The sequence below is a fragment of the Pleurodeles waltl genome, chromosome 1_1 (assembly GCF_031143425.1).
Source record: "Pleurodeles waltl isolate 20211129_DDA chromosome 1_1, aPleWal1.hap1.20221129, whole genome shotgun sequence".
NCBI lineage: Eukaryota > Metazoa > Chordata > Amphibia > Caudata > Salamandridae > Pleurodeles > Pleurodeles waltl.
This window is the reverse complement of record NC_090436.1, coordinates 956,724,317-956,748,052: the sequence shown is the minus strand read 5'-3', so window position 1 is coordinate 956,748,052 and position 23,736 is coordinate 956,724,317. Positions and strand designations below refer to the sequence as shown.

General features: G+C 43.4%; 1 protein-coding gene across 1 annotated transcript in view; it reads left to right on the top strand.

Moving 5' to 3' along the window:
* Positions 1-23,736, top strand: part of BANK1 (B cell scaffold protein with ankyrin repeats 1) — a 2,047,355-nt gene that overhangs the window by 1,907,852 nt on the left and 115,767 nt on the right. Inside the window, exon 13 of the mRNA XM_069230214.1 lies at positions 18,944-19,007. Within this exon, the coding sequence (XP_069086315.1) occupies positions 18,944-19,007 (64 nt within the window). The remainder of the gene's footprint in view (positions 1-18,943; positions 19,008-23,736) is intronic.

Below are 23,736 nucleotides of genomic sequence, written 5' to 3'. Positions count from 1 at the left end.
TCTGCGTGGGTCTTTAAAAGTCTGCCTTCAAGGATGCAAAGCCTCTCAAAGGTGAGTGTGAGTTGTCTAGCATAGAACTTCTACTGGAATCATACTCTTACAGTACAAATTCCTATGTCTAGGCAAGGATAAAATGATCCCACACACTGGAAATATGTTGCGAACTTCAGTGCACATCCAATGCATGTTTGTATGAGAAATGAAAACGTTTCTCTTTATTAGCAGCTCCTCCAAGGAGGCGTTCATTTTTTATACAAAGTCCGAGCTGGCTATCTTAGTAGATCAGGCTTTGTGTCTAAACTATGGGTGTTTGATCTGTAACACACCTCAAAGCAAAGCAGAGCAAATCACTTTCTAGCCCAAAGTACCTTTTGCATTGGAAAGTAAATATCAATGCATTGCTTTGCGGTGCTTTTTGTGACTTTGCTCCACTTTGCAACTGCACAAAGTGTGTATAAATCTAAGTCTAAATACTTAAAGAAAGAGTTCAGAATGTGCTAGAAGCCTCTCATCAGAAAGGCTTTAAAAGGTTAAATTGGGACGACAGCACACATTCCAATGCTCAGTAATGTGTTGTTTGTGCAGAACTGTACATTACCTTACCTGCCAGGTTGGTAAAAACGCAATGACATCATGTCGAGTGCAGTACAGCACCAGGTATAACACTCACTTCAGGTTGTGTCCAGATAACAGTCCCCTGACTAACAATATCAATACATGAACGTTCCTACTATAAAATGTTAAATGTAAGCATTGGGCCACTCTGTCTGTTTAAGCTTGTTATTGCCATCATTAACTGATGCCTGCCTATACTTGAGATATTCAGTCACTAGGATTTCGGGAGAGTGGCGGGAGATGACAGGCAGTCTCTCCTAATCCCACAATTGTGGACTATCACCAGTCATAGAGAACGTGGTAAAATTATGATCCATTGACATACATAAAAAAAGACTTGTGCACAAAGAGAAGTTGCTAGCAACAATGGTGATAAAGATATTAAAAGCGTGTCTACCTGGTTGATGAACTGCAGGTGCGTGGCCCAGGCGGCCTGTGAACTAGTGTTCCATTTTAGTGAGTGTGTGTGCACAAGTTGTTGATTATCAGTTGTTCGTAGCTTCACCATAGTGTATCATTTTATTTTGCCAAGTGGCATTCAAATCTAAGTGAACCTTTGATAAACTGCCTTAGCAGTGAACTAAAGCAAGGATTTTCGAGAGTGCATCTTTTAGTCAGTAGGCCTGCTGTCCCAGAGTCTAGAACCTAATAAGATAGACACTCAAAAAGGAGTATTTGGCGCAAGGCTTTGTTGCCAGAAGATTGCCACCTGCAATCTTCAAGAAGTATAGGCACTAAGGCCTGGATTTACTAGCCATTCACACAATACAACACAGCAAGGAAACTTTGGCCCATATTTATACTTTTTGACGCTAAACTGCGCTAACGCAGTTTAGCGTCAAAAAATTTTGCGCCGTCTAACGCCATTCTGAAGCGCCATGCGGGCGCCGTATTTATGGAATGGCGTTAGACGGCGCAATCAGATCGGCGCTGCCTGGTGTGCGTGGAAAAAAACCACGTAGACCAGGCAGCGCCGGCGTTGGGAAAAAATGACGTTAGGGCGTCTTAAAATGGCGCAAGTCAGGTTGACGCTAAAAAATCGTCTTAACCCGATTTGCGCCATTTTTTCGACGCCCAGACGCCATTTCATGACTCCTGTCTTAGTAAAGACAGGAGTCATGCCCCCTTGCCCAATGGCCATGCCCAGGGGACTTGTGTCCCCTGGGCATGGTCATTGGGCATAGTGGCATGTAGGGGGGCACAAATAAGCCCCCCCTATGCCACAAAAAAAATAAAAAAATAAAAAAAATTATACTTACCTGAACTTACCTGTACTTCACTGGGATGGGTCCCTCCATCCTTGGGTGTCCTCCTGGGGTGGGCAGGGGTGGCAGGGGATGTCCCTGGGGGCAGGGGAGGGCACCTGTGGGCTCATTCTGAGCCCACAGGTCCCTTAACGCCTACCCTGACCCAGGCGTTAAATTCAGGCGCAAATGCGGGTTTTTTTGACCCGCCACCTCCCGGGCGTGATTTTTGCCCGGGAGTATAAATACGACGCATTTGCGTCGCCGTCATTTTTTTAGACGGGAACGCCTTCCTTGCATCTCATTAACGCAAGGAAGGCGTTCACGCACAAAAATGACGCTCTTTCTTCATACTTTGGCGCTAGACGCGTCTAACGGCAAAGTATAAATATGGTGTTAGTTTTGCGCCGAATTTGCGTAAAAAAAAACGACGCAAATTCGGCGCAAACGGAGTATAAATACGGGCCTTTGTGCGCTTCATTGCATGAAAAGGAGAGAGGAGACGTGCACTATCAATCAATCAGTCAGACAATCAAGTGGATGTAAATGGCAAGACTAATCACCCGAGAGGGTATCCAGGTGCTTGAGGGTCATGATGGTTCAGGGGACTCAGTCGAACAGCCAGGTCTTGAGTGCTGTCCGTAATTCCGGTAGAGAGGTGGAGGTCCATAGCTGGAGAGGGAGGTTTTTCCAGGATTTTGCAGAGAGATAAGAGAAGGAGTGTCCTCTGCTGTTGCTTCAGTGGATGAGGGGTTGCATGAAAGTGAGAGGGAGGCAGAGCGTAGTTGTCTGGTAGGGTGGTGGAAGTTCAGGTGACGGTTGATGTAGGCTGGTCCTTGTTTGTGCAGTGCTTTGTAGGCATGAGTCATCAGCTTGAGTTGGCATCTCTTCTGTATGGGGAGCCAGTGGAGTTTTCTGAGGTGAGGGTGATGCGGGTATGTCGGGGGAGGTCGAGGATGAGTCTGGCAGCAGAGTTCTGTGTGGTCTAGACCTCTATAGAAGGTGGCTGCCGATCCTAGTGTACACTGTGTTGCCATAGTTCAATCAGCTGGTGATTAGGGACTGAGTGACACTACGTCTAGTGTTCAGGGAAAGCTATTTGAAGACTATTCTTAATGTGAGAAGTGCGCAAAAGCAGTCAGAGGTGAGTCGTTGATCTGGGACTTCATGATCAGTTTGCTGTCCAGGATTATGTCAAGTTTTCTGTCGAGGTTGGTCAGTTAGAGTGATGGTCCTAGTTCTAAAGGCCACCAGGATCACTCCAAGGGGTGGTGTTGTTGCCAAAGGTCAGCACCATTTTATCCAGAGCAGCTCCTCCGCAATGGTGGAGGAGCGTCGCCCCACTGGCGAAGAGCCAGCAGCTGTAAAATAAAATGATATTTGATTATCATTTTATTTTACAGCTTCTGGCACAGCCAGCATGTGCAGAGAGGGACGAGGTTGGGCCATGGGAGGTGGGAGGTGGGAGGATGAGTGGAGTGCACTAAGTGCGCATGTCAGTTTGTCCGGCCAACTTATGTTGCACAGCTGGGTTGGAAAAACTGCACAGACCCCAGTGCACTGAGTGGCAGACCAAGCCGCTCAGACCAATCCTGGCACTGCTCTAATGCTAGGCATAGGGAGGTGGAGCCTGTGGTGGTGTCCCAGAGACTGCTGGGACACCAAGACAGCAGAGGAGCGAGGCAGCGGTGGCGGAAAGGTAAGGTTTTAAAAAAATATTGTTTATTTCCCCCATCATCGTCATCCTCCCCACCCCCTTGACTTTTGCGGCAACTGCCGCTGATTTGTCTGAGTTGAGCTTCAGGCAGTTGTCATTCATCCAATCAGCGATGCTCATTATGCACCTGTGGACGACGCAGAAACCATGGCAACCATGAACACCATCCACTCAGGCTCCCCCACGGACCCATGCCCTCATCATGTTTTCAACACAGCCAACGCCACCATCGCCCCCAAACTCCGCAAGATCATCAACCTCTCCTTCACTTCCGCCACCTTCCCGGACAGCTGGAAACACGCTGAAATCCAACCCCTCCTCAAGAAACCCAAGGCCGACCCCAACGATCTCAAAAAACTTCCGCCCGATCTCTCTCCTCCCTTTTCCAGCAAAAGTCATCGAGAAAATCGTCAACACACAACTCACCCACTTCCTCGAAGACAACTCCATCCTGGACCCCTCACAATCCGGATTCAGACGAAACCACAGCACGGAGACTGCTCTCCTCGCCGCCACAGATGACATCAGACATCAAATGGACAACGGCGAAACCTTCTCCTTCCTCGCCGCCAAGTCCTGGAACTCTCTCCCCACATCTCTACGCCAGACCCAGGACCTCCTCGCCTTCAGGAGACTCCTCAAAACCTGGCTCTTCGACCGCTAACTGCAGCACACCTCCACCCCTCCCCCCTTCCCCCCAGCGCCTCGAAACCCTGACGGGTACATAGCGCGCTTTATAAATATCGTGATTGATTGATTGATTGATTGATTGTAGTTGTTGAAGAGGGTGGGGCTGAGGGAGGATCCTTGAGGGACACCACAGATTATGTCCTTGGGTTTGGAGGTGAATGGAGGTAGACAGACCTTCTGCATTCTTCTGATGAGGAAGGAGGGGATCCACTTGAGGGTGTTTCCTGGATACTGATGTAATGCAGTTGTCTGATCAGTGTGTGATGAGATATGGTGTAAAAGACTGCGTGAGGTCAAGGAGGATCAGAGCTGTTGTTTCTCCCCGATCAAGGAGGGCTCTGATTTCATTGGTGGCTGTGATCAAGACAGTCTTGGTGCTGTGTTTGGGGTGGAATCCACATTGAGAGGTGTCTAGGAGAATGTTCTGCTCCAGATAGCTCACAAGCTGATGGTAGATGGCATTTTCCAGGACTTTGGTGGGGAAAGGAAGAAGGGAGATGGGACAGTTATTTTTTAATTTTGCTCAGGTCGGCAGATGGTTTCTTGAAGAGTGGCTTGACTTCTGCCATGGCAAGTGAGGAGTTGACAAGGTGGTGAGCTTGCTGCTGATCCTATGGCTTCTGAGGCTGAAAATATGATGTGATCAATTGTTCTTGGGGGCTCATGAGTGAATGGAGTTCATGATGGTGGTGGTGTCCTGGGGGGTGAGCTGGTCACCTCAGGTAATTCTGTGATCTGTGTTGATTTAGTTGACTGTGTGAAGGAAGTCTGAGGGCTTGGGCTGGTGTTCGAAGTTCTTATAGATGGTGGTGATCTTGTCGTGGAAAACGTCAGTGAGTCTGTCACATAGTTCATGTGAGAGGGTGATGCTATTTTGTGTGGCTATGGGACTGGAAAACTCTCTGATGCTGCTGAAGAGCTCTTTGCTGTGGTTGGGACTGGACTTCATGAGGTTAGCTGTGACTTTCCTCTTTGTCTGTCTCAGTAGCCAGTGGTAGAGGTTAAGGGAGGTCTTGAAGGTGGTCTTGTCTCAAGTGTCCTTGCTTGTGCACCATCCTTTTTCCATCAGCTAAAATATAGGGAACTTCTATGCTCACACAGAGCCGGTGCACTTCAGGCAGCATAGACACTACACAGGCACCCTTTCAAGCATTACATGAATTATTATTTTTGTTCAGGAAGGGATTTAAAAAAAAAAAAAACATGCAAGGCAATACCAATCGGCCCTTGCGGGGCTTTGTAAACCTCAACTAGCATTTTGCGTTGTGGCTATGCCAAAAAAGTGTCACAACCACAACGCAAAATGTTAGTAGATCTGGGTCTAAAGCTGTAAGCCGTCCTCCTTTTCGAAGGCAAGCACTCTATCATAACAAAGGATTTGTAGGAAAACTCACACACGTTTTACTGCTTGACTTTTCAAAACATATGTATATAAATAGACCCCCCTCATTGAGGGGCTTGTAGGAAATGGAACAAACATGAACTGCAATATAAAAAGGCAACAGTTGACTTTGGGTGAAAATACCATTTTGATTATCGGAACCACGCATGTCCCAGAAGCAAATTTTATGCCCTGCTCAGGGCTACTTTAGTAAGAGATAATTGAGCCAATATTTTTTGAGAAAAATGAATTTCAAAATCACTTTACAGAAGAAAAATAATGCCACCATTAAAAAGTTCAACACTATGAAACGGCTGTGGAGTTGGAGTGCCTGTAGAATGTGAACTACAAATCAACAGAGAGCTATATAGAGGTGGGCGGTTCCAGGTAAGAACTTGTCAGTTAGATGCACATAAGTTGCTCAAAAGGACAAAGGCATTAGCAAGAAGGGTTTGTGGAGGATGGAAGGTGTTATGGAAGATTGGCGTAAGGGGCTGAGGGGTCCTCAGATGTAGCTCACCATTCTGTGCAGTTTCCACATGGATAAGGAGTTGATTGGAGAGACAGGTCTTCAGTTCCAAGACAATGCAGCACAGAAACAGGGATAGTCTTTGCAGCTGTAACATTCAGCAGTTTATGCATTTCTGTATACCTCCAACGATCAAATTACTGGTCCTTGCGGAGTAAAACGGACGGAATAAGCTAAGCTTGCGCTCAACCACAGCTGTTCCACTTGATATGTTGATAAACAGAAGACTTTGATTTCCAATGACGTCAATCCAGCACTTTTAGCAAAAATATTTTCATAGAAAAAGTAAGGCAGAATTCGTTGTTTACTAATAAACTCCATCCTGACAGCTGTTCAGCGGCAAGATGTTTGTGCTCTTCAAACAGGGGAGGATTAAGGGTTTGAAAAGTAAATTCCATATTTTCGTGTCATGAATACACAGCTACTCAAATGTTAAAAAACAACAGAAAGAAAGAGTGATTAACCCAGAGGAGAAATACACTAAATATACTTTGCTCAGTATGTCGCTTAACTCAGTATGTTCTCTTTCTGCAAGGATTAAAGATTAAAGTAAATAATATATTTTGCATGCATGGCATGCTGTTCACTTTCTCTTGTATTTCAGATATCTGGCTGTGGTAAAAACATTGCAAGGCGGATGTCAATGCACATATTAATACTTTGTTTCAGAAACAGGCGTGGACTTTTTTAACACTCAACAATGGCTGCCAGTGACCACAATTCATTGCTCAAACACTAGAGGGCTGGACATTTATCATGGCAGTGTCCCTATTCTCTGATGTTGAAGATGCAGCCGCAATGAGGTCTGCCCTCACCTCTGATCAAGGTCACCACTGTTTGGCGCACTCAAATGATGAATGTCCAACAATGGCTCTCAGTGACCAATTGCCATACCTTGCGCCCTAGACAAGGCTGAACATCTATTGTGGCGGACTCCAAAAGTGTTCCCTATTTACTATGGTGAAGATACACCTGTCCCGAGTCACTCTGGCTAAATTTTATTTTGTAGTTCATCTTGTCGTAGTTTGAAAACCTTGACTTCATAAAAAAGGTGCACATAGTTAAACTGTAATATCTGGAATAAATCCCAGCTTCCTTGCTTGACCGAACGGTGTGATGTCAGACAAGTACTTTATTTTACTCAGCGTCCTTTTTGCTCACTATTACATGTGAGATGACCTTCCAATCAGTAAGAGCCCCACAAAAAAATCTCTACTTTGTTTAATAGCCTATAATGTTGCTGTATCTAAAATAAGAATCTGGGCCACACATAAGGTAGACTTGACATCTGATTTGGACCTTAGTACACAAATACATTATCAGGTTGGGGCCAGAAATGTTTCTCAGTTCACTTTATAAACAGCTCACCTTTAATAAATACCTCTCAAATAATCTGATGTATTGCTTCTGTGTGTTAAGAAATACACTTTTTAGAAAATTGAAGACATCCTACCATATTCTTACAGGAAACTTGTTGCATGATTACATACCACATATTTCCAAGTCTCAGCTCGTAAACGAGCTCTTAGATCCAGAGTCGATCCTTGGTTCACACACCTCGAGAGGTCAAGTCTCTAACTTCAATGGAGACTGCTGTTAAAATGCCTCAAATCACTGTACTGGATAGGTGAAAACTGGAGGCCTCATGTCGAATAAATGGAATTAGCAAGCTCCTGCTCTCTCTTTTTCCTGTAGGGTTACAAGGAAATTTGCACCTAATTAAATAATGATAATGGGGCTCGCATATTTGTTCTTGCTGCATGTGCATGCTCTACTCCTCCAAGCAAGAAACCTAGCATTGATGCACATCAGATGTTCCAGCTAATAAAAAGAAGCATTGCCAGGCTTAACAATTAACTAGAACAAGTCTCACTTGTTCCAGTTAGCTGTCCTTATGGCGAAGGGCCCAGGGGGAGCTGAGCTGAGCCGTTGAAGGAGGTGGTAGATAGCAGTCAGAGGGAGAGCAAGCCAGTCCAAACAGGGTTGCCTTATGCTAGCATTGACAGTGCTGCTAGGTACTGCACTAGCTGACCCCACCAGCCCCGAATTAGAGCAGATTTGTGAATGAGAACCCACATGACTCTGGTAACTCGGTGTTAGAGCACAACCCCGGGTGGCCGAAACACATGCATTCCCAGGTGAGGCTCACTCTCTCAATCACACATGGGGGCATTTGATGTGTTTATATATAGTTGTTCTCCCCAGGTTGTTATATTTGTGCTAATGTCAGATACATGACCATGTCAGAATTATTTAAGATTTTGATCGGGTTCATCACAAAACTCATGGAATGATTGAAAATGAGAACTGTGTTCTAGGGTTCCTAGGCCACAAACAAACACTATTATGTATCCGAAGTGCAAAATATCACCAGTTGGAGTACCAAGGAGAATGGTACAAAAGGGCATCACATATTCAAGCTCTAGCATCTAGTTCAATGAACTATTTTGACAGATGCGAAGCTTACTGCCACTGATTGTGGCCAGAACACATCAAATATGGAGGACAGTCACAACAAAATGGATACATTTATGTCAGCGGTGTCCAAACGTTTCTGTAATAAGACTTACTTATGTTCAATGGAAATCATCCCAAGCTACTAATGTTAATATAATAGTCACCCCATGCAGGATTACCACATGTGATCACCCTCAGTAGTTCTTTGGGCACGGTTGCCAGCAGTATTGTAAAAAAGGCTTTGTCAATTTGGAATGTCTTTACATGGATAATACTTAACAACCAGAGGTGCAGTGCCCCTGTCACCAACTAATGGCAGTAATATTAAGATTTCCCAATGCCAGATGATTTTTCACTTAAATATCATTTTAAATAAATATAGTTTGGAAGTTCAGCCATTTTTTTTAAAACATCAATTTATGAGTTTTGAAAATACAAAAACTTTTGTCTTGAGTACATACTTTTCAATTTTGGTGTGCATAGGTTAATTTAGTAAAGAAAAAGCTTCTAATTTTAGGTTTACTGCACACATCCAGCACCTGGATACCCTCACGGGTGACAAGCAGAGCTATACAAATCCACCTTACATTACATTACAAAAGAGTTACTTGCAGGTAGCAGGAGAGCTACTAGTAACACAAGTGATGGAGCAAGAGATAAAGATGGTGTTTGCACCGCTCAAACTTGGCTCAAACTCAAATCTCGCTATGTCCATTGCGGTGGACCTTTATCTCAAACTTGGGGTAAAATCATAAATTCAGAAATGTATTAAAGATAGTGAAACAGAATTTACCCCTCAGGAATGACTGAGAAAGATAATTTTGCAAGCCTTTAAGGTTTACTAACATATTAGTAAGGTTAAAATTTCAAATTGAATCAGTTGAATCATAAAACAGTAATCACCGTAATACAGTATATGTGAATATAGTCCAGGTAAGTCAATTAACGAATGCAAGAACAATCTATTGAAAGACTGAATATGCAAATGTCGAGAATTTCTGTTCCCCTGAAGGGAACCTCCCTAATGCTAATTTTAGGATTATGGGTTGATCAGCGAAATTCAGAAGCAGAAGGTGTCAGCAAATATGGCATCAAAAACAGAACCAAACAAAGGTTTTGATCAAGAAAAGGAGAGTACTTGCTCTAGAAAGTAAGTCAATGAGCAAAACTGAAGGAGCATTTGGTCTTGAGAGAGGAAAAAGACATCCAGCTGCAAAGGATGGAAGGGGCAAGTCTACCTAACTAAAGCCAAAGCATACAATTAAATCATCACATTCAACAGATGACATCTCCCGCAGCTCCTACTACAGTAGGAACTAATCAAAAATCAGTGTTCCCAAGGTACTTGGTGTCTGCCTCTGTTTCATGGATAACACAATGCCAGATTCTTCCATCATTGCAGCCTTCACGATATCTTGCAAAGGAGTATCCACCACTTCTGTCTCTGACCCTGTGCAGGTGCTGAGAATCATTGCCCAACTAATTAATTGCAACAAACATGACCTTCACACAACAAGCTAACAGAAAATATGTTTAATGAGAACACAGTGACTCAGCAGCGTGAAACAGAAAGGACGTTTTGCACACCAAGCACAAATATCTGTTTACTTTAAAATGTAGTTTGGGACCTAAGACCACTCAATGTTAAGATGCATATTCCTCAACTACAGCTAAATCGGAAATATATAAATCACTTGTTTCACTAAACTTAAATGTAAAATAACATGCAAACATATAACTAATGGTTAACCATGTTGCAAGTTAATATAATATTAAGTGTAAATAATTGATGATGGTCTCCTTCCACCTGTAGGGTCCCTGTGGTGTGGTTGGGGGTGATGCTGGGGTTTGGGGTGGGCATATATATGCCCAAAATAGAGACACCATGGTGTAATCCATGGTGTTTTCCTAAGGAAATGTGCCTAACTGCACTTTAACGCCTGGACTGACCAGGCATAAAATGTTGACACTAATCAGCCTAAGTGTCATTTTTTGGGTCCCCCTACTAGGTGTGCTTGGTTTTAGCACAGGGAGTTAAATATGGCGCTAGGGGGATAGCGTAATTTTTAGGAAGGGAACACCTACCTTGCGTCTCATTGGTGCAATGAGATGCAAGGTGGGTTGGCGCGCCCTAAAAATGGTGCTAACTCCGATATTTTGACGCTAGACGAGTCTAGGGTCAAAATATAAATATGGAGTTAGGTTTGTGTAGCTTTAGCATAAAAAAAGGGACGCTAAGGCCGCGCAAACATTTAATAAATATGGATCTTTGTCTTTTCAACATATGTAAATGTTACAGTATGACATTTTCATTATACTTATTGGCAGGGCTCCAGTTGGTAACAGTGAAATTAGGAAAGGTCCAGGACTGCTCCACAAAACAGTGATGGTGCGGCATAGAAGAAGTGGATGTAAGGATTTGGTCTGTTCCCCACTCAGATGCCTCTCCCACTCCTTGTGTTTGGCATTACTTCTCCTCTCCTCCAACATCGCGTCTATTGCTTCACCCAGTCCCATCATCTGTTTAAAATATTTTATTATTGCGACCCCTGCTCCCACCTCAGCCTCCTCTGTTGGTCCCTTCCACTTTGCATTGCCCCCACCCACTTATTTCTATATCAAACACTCCTCCATTGCTCCCCCACCCCTCCTGTAGCAGTCACTGGAGATTGTATTATTTAATTTACAATTTTTGGAGGGCCACTTATAGCTGGACCACTTCTTATGTTAAACGGACTTTCACACGTTTCAATTCCTTTTTTAAATTTACCTCTCTTAGTGACATTCACCATCTTGCAATGGTAAATAGAAAAAAACAGTAGAGGCTGTGTCATGATGTGTGTATGTGCATGCACGGTAGCACATGTGTGCTCATATGTCATTATGCTAGACCTACGTAGCATCAGCAGAAAAAAACATTTTGCTAATGCAGCACAACAGTAAACATTACAAAAGCTGGACCAATTGGCTTTGCCATTGCTTGTTTTGTTTTTAGCCCAACAAAACAAGCATTACTTAATAGCCAAAAGCATTTAGGGCCATATTTATACTTTTTGACGCAAAACTGCGCTAACGCAGTTTTGCGCCATAAAAATTAGCGCCGGCTAACGCCATTCTGAAGCGCCATGCGGGCGCCGTATTTATTCAATGACGTTAGCCGGCGTTAGCCGCCGGCGCTGTCTGGTGTGCGTTTAAAAAAACGACGTACACCAGGCAGCACCGGCGTAGGGGGAAAATGGCGTATGGGCGTCCACAAATGGTGCAAGTCAGGCTGAGGCAAAAAAATCGCCTCAACCCGATTTGCGCCATTTTTTTACGACGCCCAACCCCCATTGAAATGACTCCTGTCTTAGCAAAGACAGGAGTCATGCCCCCTTGCCCAATGGCCATGCCCAGGGGACTTCTGTCCCCTGGGCATGGTCATTGGGCATAGTGGCATGTAGGGGGGCACAAATCAGGCTCCCCTATGCCACAATTTTTTTAAAAAAAAAATACTTACCTGGACTTACCTTAATGTCCCTGGGGTGGGTCCCTCCATCCTTGGGTGTCCTCCTGGGGTGGGCAAGGGTGGCAGGGGGTGTCCCTGGGGGCAGGGGAGGGCACCTCTGGGCTCATTCTGAGCCCACAGGTCCCTTAACGCCTGCCCTGACCCAGGCGCTAAAATCTGGCGCTAATGCGGGTTTTTTAGACCCGCCCACTCCCGGGCGTCATTTTTGCCCGGGAGTATAAATACGACGCATATGTATCGGAGTCATTTTTTAAGACGGGAACGCCTACCTTGCATATCATTAACACAAGGAAGGTGTTCACGCAAAAAAATGACGCTAACTCCATGAACTTTGGCGCTAGACGCGTCTAACGCCAAAGTATAAATATGGAGTTAGTTTTGCGTCGAATTTGCGTCGAAAAAAACAACGCAAATTCGGCGCAAACGGAGTATAAATATGCCCCTAAATCTCTGGTAGAGTTTTCATATTCAGAGGTTACTTAAGAAAGCAAATGAGTGGTAGAGGAGTATACATGTTAATTTTCTATTTACATATGACAAGGAGTCTATAATTCCTATTGTCATAGTGGAATATCAAAAAGTAGGTCCTTATGCTGAAGGAAAAACATTGTGCAGAACACATAGAAAGGGGGAAACACCTCTTGTGATTGTTTTTTTGCAGGAAGGTGTTCCTTCCTGCACAAAAACAATCATCCCCACAACGCAAGCACCCTTGCACCATGGTTCAACAGTGCCTGCATTGGCACTAGGCAGCAATTTGTACACCAGTGCAGGAGGAGAGGACATAAGTGTGCCGAATCTCATAAATATAGTGCATTTCTGCCCTTTCCTCATAGCCAGGGTGGCACCGCAAGTTATTTGCTGCGCCACCTGTGCCAGAGGCCTCGTAAATGGGGCCCTAAATGTCAGTGTATTGGTAGAAAATCTAAAGCTTACCTCCCTCCTCCCCCCTTCAATCTCACTGACCAAGCTACACCCTCTGGATCTGACACAAAGCTAGATCAACCTTTTTTGACTGGCCAGGCATTGTGTCAAATCCTTACGTCAAGTAAAATCAAGCATAAACAAGTAGACAAATGGTACATGGAGTGATATACCTATGTGTAACTTGAGATTTTCAAGAAATTGAACGTCTTATATTGATTACCTTTGTGTGGGTGCTCATGTATACCATTTTGTGCTGGTTGGTGTACTTCGAGCAAATATCCCACACTATACAATGATGGCTCGGTTTTTACCATCATCACACGAGACAGGGTTTCATTGCGGGTGCTGAACGAATAATGTCACCAACATGCAACTCTTTGTAAATATGTTGCTTCATACTTTTTTAATTGTTTTGCAGTGCAGCACAAAGTAATTGTACAGTGGTTGGCTGCGTGAGGCATAGTAAATATAGGCCATAGTGTTTAATAACAATAAATCACAAATATGTCACTTCATGAAAAATTGGTAGTCTTACCAGCCTTGGATATGATTCATAATACAATCTGAAGAAGACACTATTGATATTGAGAAACGTGGAACAATATGTGCATGTAATAAATGTTTCTATTTCAAGCAATCGCACACACCATCTCGACTTTTTAAACACAAATCCCTCAATGATGTGTTCAAAGTTAAATGTACTGCACCATAAGCACATTTATGATGCAATATTTGCTGTTTAATGAAAATGATTTGGAGGTAGAATGTCAATTCTTTATTTTTGTGCAACTTTCATCACTTAAAAGAGTCAATGATTTAATTTATTCTGTCAACCAGTAGCATAATGTTCAAGACTCTAATCTACACAATAATAAACTAAGCATCCCTTCGCATAGGCTAGTCACTGTTGTGCTAGTCACTGTTGTGGGATCTCTGTCGCTATGGCAGAGGAGCGTCGCCCCGCTGGCTAAGAGCCAGCAGATGAAGAGTAAAACAATAGTTTACTATTGTTTTATTTTTCTTCTGCTAGCTCAGCAAGCAGTTCAAGGAAGGGCAGGGCTGGGCCACAGGAGGGGGGCAGAGGGGAAGGGGAGTAATGTTCACTGGTGCACATGTGTGTTCGGCCATCCGTCTTAGGCCGGCCAAACACACATGCACACTTAGGTTCCTCCAACCCAGCTACTGTTGAACAGCCTGGCTGGAGAAACTGCACAGACCCCCATGCACTGTCTGAGAGGCAGTCCATCAAGTGCTTTGATACTATGAGCAGATAGAAACTAAATGAAACAAACATAGCAATGCAGGAGACAAGAATGACTGAGACCTGCTCAGTACTGAGCTCTGACTCAGAAACAGACTCGGAAGATGGACGATCAAAGAGCAATAATGCAGGGGCAATGAATGCTCCCATACTGGTAGGCAAACTTTATTTCTTAATGGTGAAAATAATGCAATCACTCAGGCTCAGAATGCAAAAGTACAGAGAAGGCCACAACAAAAGAAATAACACAAGCAAATCAAAAACTCAAAAAAGACCTGGAGAAAGAAATAAGCAATCATAAAAACATGACAGTGATTAATTTAATGGATTTGGAATTAAGTGACAGAGAAAAATAGATATTACCTTTGGTCTTAACTTATTATTGCCCACTGAATGATATGGACTATTGCGAAACATGCGTCAGTTTTTTTAAATTCACCTGAAAGAACACATTAGTTAAATATCATGCATAAAAAAACAAGAAAACAATCATGCAAACGTAAACCACTAGTGGTGGGGAAACTCATAGGGGCCTAAAGGTATTTGATCGTTAACTATTAAATGATTTGGAGTATTTAGAGAATGAAACTTTGGGCATATTGGATCCATCAATGGAAGAGAAATTAATAGAAACCGTGGATTTGCATGTATGGGAGGTCGAAAGTACACCATTCAGGCCAGCCTCAATGTTTCTACCCACAATGCCAAGAGATTTCATAGATATTTTCAATGAAATAGTAACTGATCAAATAAAGGCATTGAGTTTACGCACAGGCAAAATTACAAGGAATGTGACCAACCAACAAGAAAGACAATACACCTTGATGAAGAAAGAGCGTTCTTACAGAGAAATAGTGGTACGAAATCCAGTCAAAGGGGTCCAATGTTGTTTTGTGGCCCTTGAGTATGTATATGAAAGAAGCTCACAGGCAACTTGAGGAACCAGAATGCTATACACAAAGTGACCGATCAGAATGGGCTAGAATCACAACACAATACCATTCTGAGTTGCTAGACTGGAGGAACAATGGATTACTGAGTCAGGAGGAATACCTTTCCTTGAGAAATGATCACCCACGGATTCCAGTGTTATATCGCATACCGAAGATCCATAAAGACATGCTAAAACTACCAGGCAGGCTGAACATTTCTGCAATCAATGACCTGTTTGAAAGTACATCCAAATACATTGATTATTTCATTCCAGAGAATGTGTGCAACCTGCCTTCATACATCAAGGACACAGGAGACTTTTTAAAGAGAATCTATGATATACCATGGAGCCCAGAGTATATCCTCATGACATTAGGTGTGGTCTCATTCTATACAAGTATAAAACATGACCAGGGATTAAGAGTTGTTGAACATTTCCTCAGAAATATGCCCTTGACTTTATACAAGCATACAGTAAAGCTATGAAAGATGATAAAATGGTGTCTCAATAACAACTACTTTCTGTTTGCCAAGAAGTTGTATAGACAGTTGCGTAGGACAGCTGTTGGCACCTGCTTCACCCACCAGGTATGCCTGTTTGCACATGGCCTGGTGGGAGGAGCAGGTGCTCAGTGGCGACCATAGCGCAGAATTTGGAAAGAACATCATATGCTGGCTAAGATACATAATTGATGTGTTTGTTATTTGGTATGGTTAAGTCCAGTGAGCCAAGGAGTTTGTACAAGTTCTAAATGAAATTTACATGGGTCTATGCTTTGCAGAACATGTTAGCCCAAAAGAAGTGGAATTTCTAGGTTTATAGGTTTTTGTTAGTGAGGGAAAACTGGAAAGTAGACTAATCAGAAAGCCAACAGCAGGAACCTCTATTTTACATTCATCCAGTTTCCATCCCAAACACACCATATACAATACCCCATATGTGGAACTGTGAAGAGTCACAAAAAACAGCAGTTTTGTGGAGGATTTAAAAAAGGGCAAACAGGAGACAGTAGCATGTTTTCTACAGAGAAGCTATCCCGAAGAGGTCATGGAGGCATTAGTAAGAAAACTGGACAGAAAAAATATCCAGTCAATATTATTCCCCAAAAGTGAACAGAAGAGTGAGAGCCTTCAGATCAGGGATGATTACAACCTACAGCACAGCACACAAAGAGTTGAGGACGATACTGAGGAAAGACTGACATCTATTAAAGGGGATCAGGTGGTGGGTCATATGGAGCCTGACTCCCCACATATCACATTTAGAAGGGCTTGGGCTATGAGGGACTCACATATAACTAGTACCCAGAGGTTGGAAGGGAAATCACATGGTTACAAAGAAAAGGTTCCCATAGGTGCAGAGCATGCAAGCATGGCTTAGATGCATAAAAAGTTGTCACCTTTTTTTGAGAAAACGGTTGACATCAAGGGAACTTACAATTGTAGGACAGAATTTGCGGTCTATGTATTTGTGTGTTCATGTGGCCTGTGATATGTAGGCAGCAAAAAGCTGCAAGTCCACAAGAGTAATGCAGCATCCAAGAGAACTGGTCATACTAGTAGCCCGGCACTCTTCAGAAAAACATGAATATCAAACGAATCCTTTGAAATATTTTGTGATAGATGCTGTGCCAGTACATCTGGGGGGAAGATGGGGTGACAGGGAATTAACCTTGAGACAGAAGGAGAGTAGATACATCATGAAATTGCACAGCAAGATTCTGCATGGTTTGAATATGGAGGAGGAACAATCCAGTTTTTTAAGAAGAGATCCAAGGGTTTCAATTTTTAGAGTTAAAAAACAATAATGTAATAATGTAACATGCTCACGGGAGCAGATTACTACCACAATATAACCCTGACAGGAATGTGGAAATAAATGGCTAACCTGTGGTTATAAAATGTAATGAGAGCACAGTTGCAGAAATGTGACCAAAACATGTGCTATGTGGTGAAAAGTGATGTTCATGAGAAGGTGAAACGTTTAATTTAGGCAAAAAGGATATGAACTCATAGACATGTACAAATCAGGCATGGGAAGATGGGTGGATGAGTGGAGGAAGATTGTATTTGGTAGTCTGACTGATGGTTATAAAAGTATTTTTTTAAATATAATTAATTGTACCCACCCAGACTTGATAAGCGTTTGGACATCTTTAAACAGCGATATGTCAGACTGTGAACGAATGACCAAATAAAAGTGATGTGTATTTTATGGGTTGAGCAAACATAACCCACATGGGTTCGAAATGGGTTTCCTACATCAATCAACATCAAATGTGATAATAAAGTGTTTCTAAACCATGCATTTTTAATGAAACAGAACAAAATGAGAACTCAGATTTTCAATGAATGCCATAACATAGCATGACTAATTTATCACAACATTTTGTCAGTGTTAATTCATGGAATAAAAGTATAATGTCTTGGGTGAAAATCATGATGCTATTCCCTATTTTAATTTACCATAAACAACTGCTTGCCTCGCTGAACAGCGATAGAGAAAGTATGTAGTCAGTGTTTATTGAGCAAATATCACATGGTGAGGTCAAATACGCAATTTTATTGTCAGGCGTCATGTGAGCAAGGTCATTCTGTTTGGTCGAAAGGCATAAAGGGAGACGAGTTGCCTGGATTCTTTGGAGGAGCGACAGGAGAGGAAATTATATGTGTGAATATGCGTGTGTGTGTCTATCCCCCAAGCAGTCACTCTTCATGTCCTTCCACTCCGTAGACCTTTCTACTCAATGATTCTCTATGGAGATAGGAGGGGGGGTTGTTTTCAGTCTTTCGTACTGGCACTGTAGAGGACGAATAATACGTCAATCACAAATGCATTTGAAAGCCAGACATGTGCATCTCATTTTGTTTCCTTACAAATTTGCTCTGCATGAGGCTCGATGGTCTTGCAGTGTGATGTTACTCATTACACATAGCTCTCTGAAAATCAATATGGAAAATTCCTTTCCCCTGCATTTCCGTTGTTTCTGATGGTGTAGCTAATATCACATCGCTGCTAAAATAATATGATGATGTCACACACTCTGTTAGCTGTTATCACCATTCAAGGCATTCCTTCTCTGAATCCTAACCCATGTACATAAACACTCTAAAGAGTTAGCGCATCTCACGTTTGCCATACAATTAGGCCTGATCTGTAAGTAACGTGTGTGTGCTATCAGGCATGCTTGCCACATGTCACCATTTCCTCCTTTTACATTGACCACTTGCAGGACGTGTTGATGCTAAGGGACAAAGCTCAGTTGCTGATAATGCCAGAAGAAGGCAGCAGTTATGCCAGTGATGGAAGAGGATACTTCTAGCAGTAGTATCAGGCCTAAGCCTATTAAGAAAAAAATTGGCCACTGCACTTATTTTCATAATTTAAGCACTGGACAATTGTAAAACCCAATGTAACTTTATTAAGTCATTATTTATACATAGACTCATATTATCTGTGATTACAGACCGTTTAGGGACTGAACATATCAGTTTCACGAACACAAATGATAACAATACATCTCTTTAGTTGAGTACAATACTTCATTGGCTTAATATCTAGAAGAGACTTGTAGCGTTCACAGTTTCATACGGTTGAAATGCTAGCTACAGGAATGTAAGCCACATTTGTAAATAATGTCCCTGGCAATCAGTAATATGTCAACATTATCTTTACTTTAGGAGAAATTACGCCAGCTTCGTGGCTGCATCATTGGAAACAGACCAGAGGAAGACTATCTCTATGGTAAGATGACATGCTGAAGTAAAAGAAAATCATTGGAAAACTTTATCTCTTTGGCCTTTCTCCTTTTGAGTAATCGAAGAACAATGTGACCGGGACTATCTTGTCATGTTTGGGCCTGTGGTGTTTACATTTCAGACATACTTAGCACGCAAGTGGCTAGTGTTGTTTTAAGGATTATTTGGGGCCATGGGTAAGACAAATTTCTTAGGCCCCTGCTTGTACTTTTCCTACCCATTTTCTGCTAATTGAAGCCTTCAGGATGCCAAACAAACTTTCAGAAATGGAGTTCACACAAAAACAGGTGAAATATGTGTTAATCAGACTCTGATCCGTAAGGTTAATTAATACATTGTGGGGGTCATTCTGACCCCCGCGGGCGGCGGTCGCCGCCCGCGTGGAGGGAGCCGCCATATGGCCGCTCCGCGGTCGAAAGACCGCGGAGGCCATTCTGGCTTTCCCGCTGGGCTGGCGGGCGACCGCCAGTAGGCCGCCCGCCAGCCCAGCGGGAAACCCCTCCCCACGAGGAAGCCGGCTCCGAATGGAGCCGGCGGAGTGGGTATGTGCGACGGGTGCAGTTGCACCCGTCGCGTATTTCAGTGTCTGCATAGCAGACACTGAAATACCAAGTGGGGCCCTCTTACGGGGGCCCCTGCAGTGCCCATGCCATAGGCATGGGCACTGCAGGGGCCCCCAGGGGCCCCGCGGCACCCCCTACTGCCATCCTGTTCCTGGCGGGAGACCCGCCAGGAACAGGATGGCGGTAGGGGGTGTCAGAATCCCCATGGCGGCGGAGCGCGCTCCGCCGCCATGGAGGATTCTAAAGGGCAGCGGAAAACCGGCGGGAGACCGCCGGTTTTCCGCATCTGACCGCAGCCGAACTGCCGCCGTCAGAATGCCCTGCGGGGCACCGCCGGCCTGTCGGCGGTGCTCCCGCCGACCCTGGCCCCGGAGGTCTCAGACCGCCGGGGTCAGAATGACCCCCTTTATTTCTTCAGGTTCATCATCTTATATAAAAATTAGCAATGCCAGCCGGACACAAACCCACTTGCTGCCCCCGGCAAATTGCCTGTCCCCAGGTTCCGTAATCCGATAATAGATTATGTCCACACCAACATTCTACCCCTACCATTCCAATGTCCCACACATCATCCCCACAAAAACAAATTACAAGACAACCAAAAAGAACTGAACAACCTATATATAATACTAAATAAAATAATATAATACTGACACAATTCATATCCAGACTTCAAGGATCTCAATTAATACGTATTTTCTCTATTACTCCATCATAAACTCTTTAAGATGACCTGGTAATTTCCTCTCCCTCACTCTCCATCGTACTCCCGGATCACTCTGAACTCCACCATTTGCCTCTGTATTGCTCCCACATATTTATCTCACCCTGGAAGTAGTTTCAACCCTAGGACTTTCAACCCTAGGACACACATCATTTCCCACCAATTATCCACTTACATCATCCTGATTGTCATGCTTCTTCTCATTATGTACGGTAACTGCCTTGCACAAACTTACATGGCACAAATTCCGTACCCTACCATCTTCATGTCTCACAACACCTTCCAATACTTTCACAATCCTCAATGGATCAAATCACTGAGGTGCTCCTTATTCTCCTTGACCCAGTTTCCTCACTCACACATACTGACCAACCAAGAAATTAGGCATCTTTCTACTCATATTAACTCTGTCCTTCACTTGTTTGATACCTCTTCACATTCCCCCTCATTTGTAGATCAACTTCTAACTTTTTTTCTTCTCTTTCTTATTTTTCAACTACCACGGTACGAGTTTTGAAGAAGGCTTCCTTCATCTTAAAACCTCAAATGTTGTTTTACCCGATACAGAATGAGGTGTAATCCTGTATGACAACAACATATTTTTGTAGAACTTTCTTCCATGACAACTCAGACTTAAGTGCCAATTGTATTGCTTCTCTGGCTACTATATTGAACCGTTCAACTTGACCATTACTTTCAGGATGATATAAAATATCTGCATTTTACTCGATGTAAGTTGCACTCCATTGTCTGACACCAATGTTTTTGGAACACCTTCCCTGGCAAAAACATCTTCCAAAAAATCAATAACCACATCAACCATGCCGAGTAATAATCTATGAGACAACTGCACTGGCGTATGCCTCCTTGGATGGTAACATGGCAAATGGCCCCACAAAATCAATCACCACCTTTCGCCTTGGCCCATCTGGTAATTCTACTATTTGCAAGGGTACTACTATGGGTTTAAGCACCTTGTCACTTGACTTGCATGCACTACACTCACTCACTCAGGCCCGTATTTATACTTTTTGACGCTAAACTGCGCTAACGCAGTTTAGCGTCAAAAAATTTTGCGTCGGCTAACGCCATTCTGAAGCACCATGCGGGCGCCGTATTTATTGAATGGCGTTAGCCGGCGCAAGCAGACCGGCGCTGCCTGGTGTGCGTGGAAAAAAACCACGTACACCAGGCAGCGCCGGCGTTGGGAAAAATGGCGTTAGGGCGTCTTAAAATGGCGCAAGTCAGGTTGACGCTAAAAAATCGTCTTAACCCGATTTGCGCCATTTTAAACGACGCCCAGACGCCATTTACATGACTCCTGTCTTAGTAAAGACAGGAGTCATGCCCCCTTGCCCAATGGCCATGCCCAGGGGACTTATGTCCCCTGGGCATGGTCATTGGGCATAGTGGCATGTAGGGGGGCACAAATAAGGCCCCCCTACGCCACCCAAAAAACAAACAAAAAAATAAATTTATACTTACCTGAACTTACCTGAATGTCCCTGGGATGGGTCCCTCCATCCTTGGGTGTCCTCCTGGGGTGGGCAAGGGTGGCAGGGGGGGTCCCTGGGGGCAGGGGAGGGCACCTGTGGGCTCATTTTGAGCCCACAGGCCCCTTAACGCCTACCCTGACTCAGGCGTTAAAAAGTGGCGCAAATGCGGGGTTTTTTGACCCGACCACTCCCGGGCGTGATTTTTGCCCGGGAGTATAAATACCACGCATTTGCGTCGCCGTCATTTTTTTAGACGGGAACGCCTTCCTTGCATCTCATTAACGCAAGGAAGGCGTTCACGCAAAAAAATGACGCTATTTGCCCATACTTTGGCGCTAGACGCGTCTAACGCCAAACTATAAATATGGCGTTAGTTTTGCGCCGAATTTGCGTCGAAAAAAACTAATTCGCTAATTCGGCGCAAACGGAGTATAAATATGCCCCTTAATGATTCACCAGACCTGGCCACCAAACACTTTCTTTGATTTTCCTTCTGGTACTTGACATCCCCCCATGGCCTTCATGCCCTAACTTGACAATAACTGTGTGCATCCCACTGGGCGGTTCAACCCTGTCTCCTCTCCAAATAATACCATTGCGCATGGATAATTTCCCCTTTACCTTCCAAAATATGCTACATTCACCTTGCAATTTCCGTTCCCATGGCCATCCTTTTACAATGAAGACCTTAACACCAATCAAGGCCACATCCTTTCCCATTTCGTCCATCCATTTCACTTCCAATAACTCCAACCCACTATCCATATCTCTACTCTCACTAAACACCACATCTTCATACATATATGCTACATCGCAATCACCCTTATCCATCGGTAACCATGACAACCCATCAGCAACACAATTATTTTTTTCTGGGAATATGTACTATGTCATCATGGTACATTTTCAATTTTGAAGCCAACCGTGCAAACCAAGGTGAGAGATTTTCCCACCCCATTTTTTAAATATTTACCAAGGGTTTATGGTCTGTGCAAATTAAAAATGTTCTTCCCCACACATACATTTTGAAATGCTCTATAGCCCAAGGTTCAGCAAGTACTTCTTTCTCTATCATGGAATAATTCCTTTCCACTTGCGTAAGGGTACGAGATGCATATGCAACCAACCACTCACTTTAATCCTTTTTTGTGATAAAACAGCTCCTATTCATTACTACTAGCATCCACAGATATCGTACAAATCTACTCCCATTACAGAACACTCCAAACATAGTGCATGTACGATCGCTTTTTTGATTGCTACAAACTTATTGTGTTCCTGCCCCCAACAAAATGTTTCATTTTTCTTTAAAAGTGCTGGTAAGTTCTCCACCTTTGAGGAATATTTTTCCATAAAATTAGAATACAACTGTCAACCCCAAAAAGGACATCAATTGTTCCTTACACTTGGGCTCTGGTGCTTTCACTATGACTTTAACATGACTGATTTTTGGATGTACGCCTTCCTTAGATATAACATGTCCAAAATATTCCACCTACTATTTTCCAAAATTACAATTTTGTTCCTTTACTGTCAACCCATTTTCCATAAGAGCATGTAAAACATTTATCAAGATCCAGTTGTGCTCAATTGGTCCTTTCCAAATATCAATATATTGTCTTGGAACACCTTTGCACCAGTTATGCCTGATAGAACTCTTGACATTTCCCTCTGAAACATAGCAGATGCAATTGCCAGCCCAAATGCATTCTTTTGTACTAGAGCATGCCTTCAGCTGTTACAAATGTTGAACAGTGTTTAGAGTCAGAATCTAGCTGGATTTGGTGATACACGCTGTCCAAGTTAATTGTGGAAATACATTGGCTTCCCCAATAAACAACACCAGTTCTTGCAAATTGTGTAAGGGAAAAGCATCCACCCAAATGGCTTCATTGAGACATCATAAGTCCACACACAATCTTAAGTCTCCAT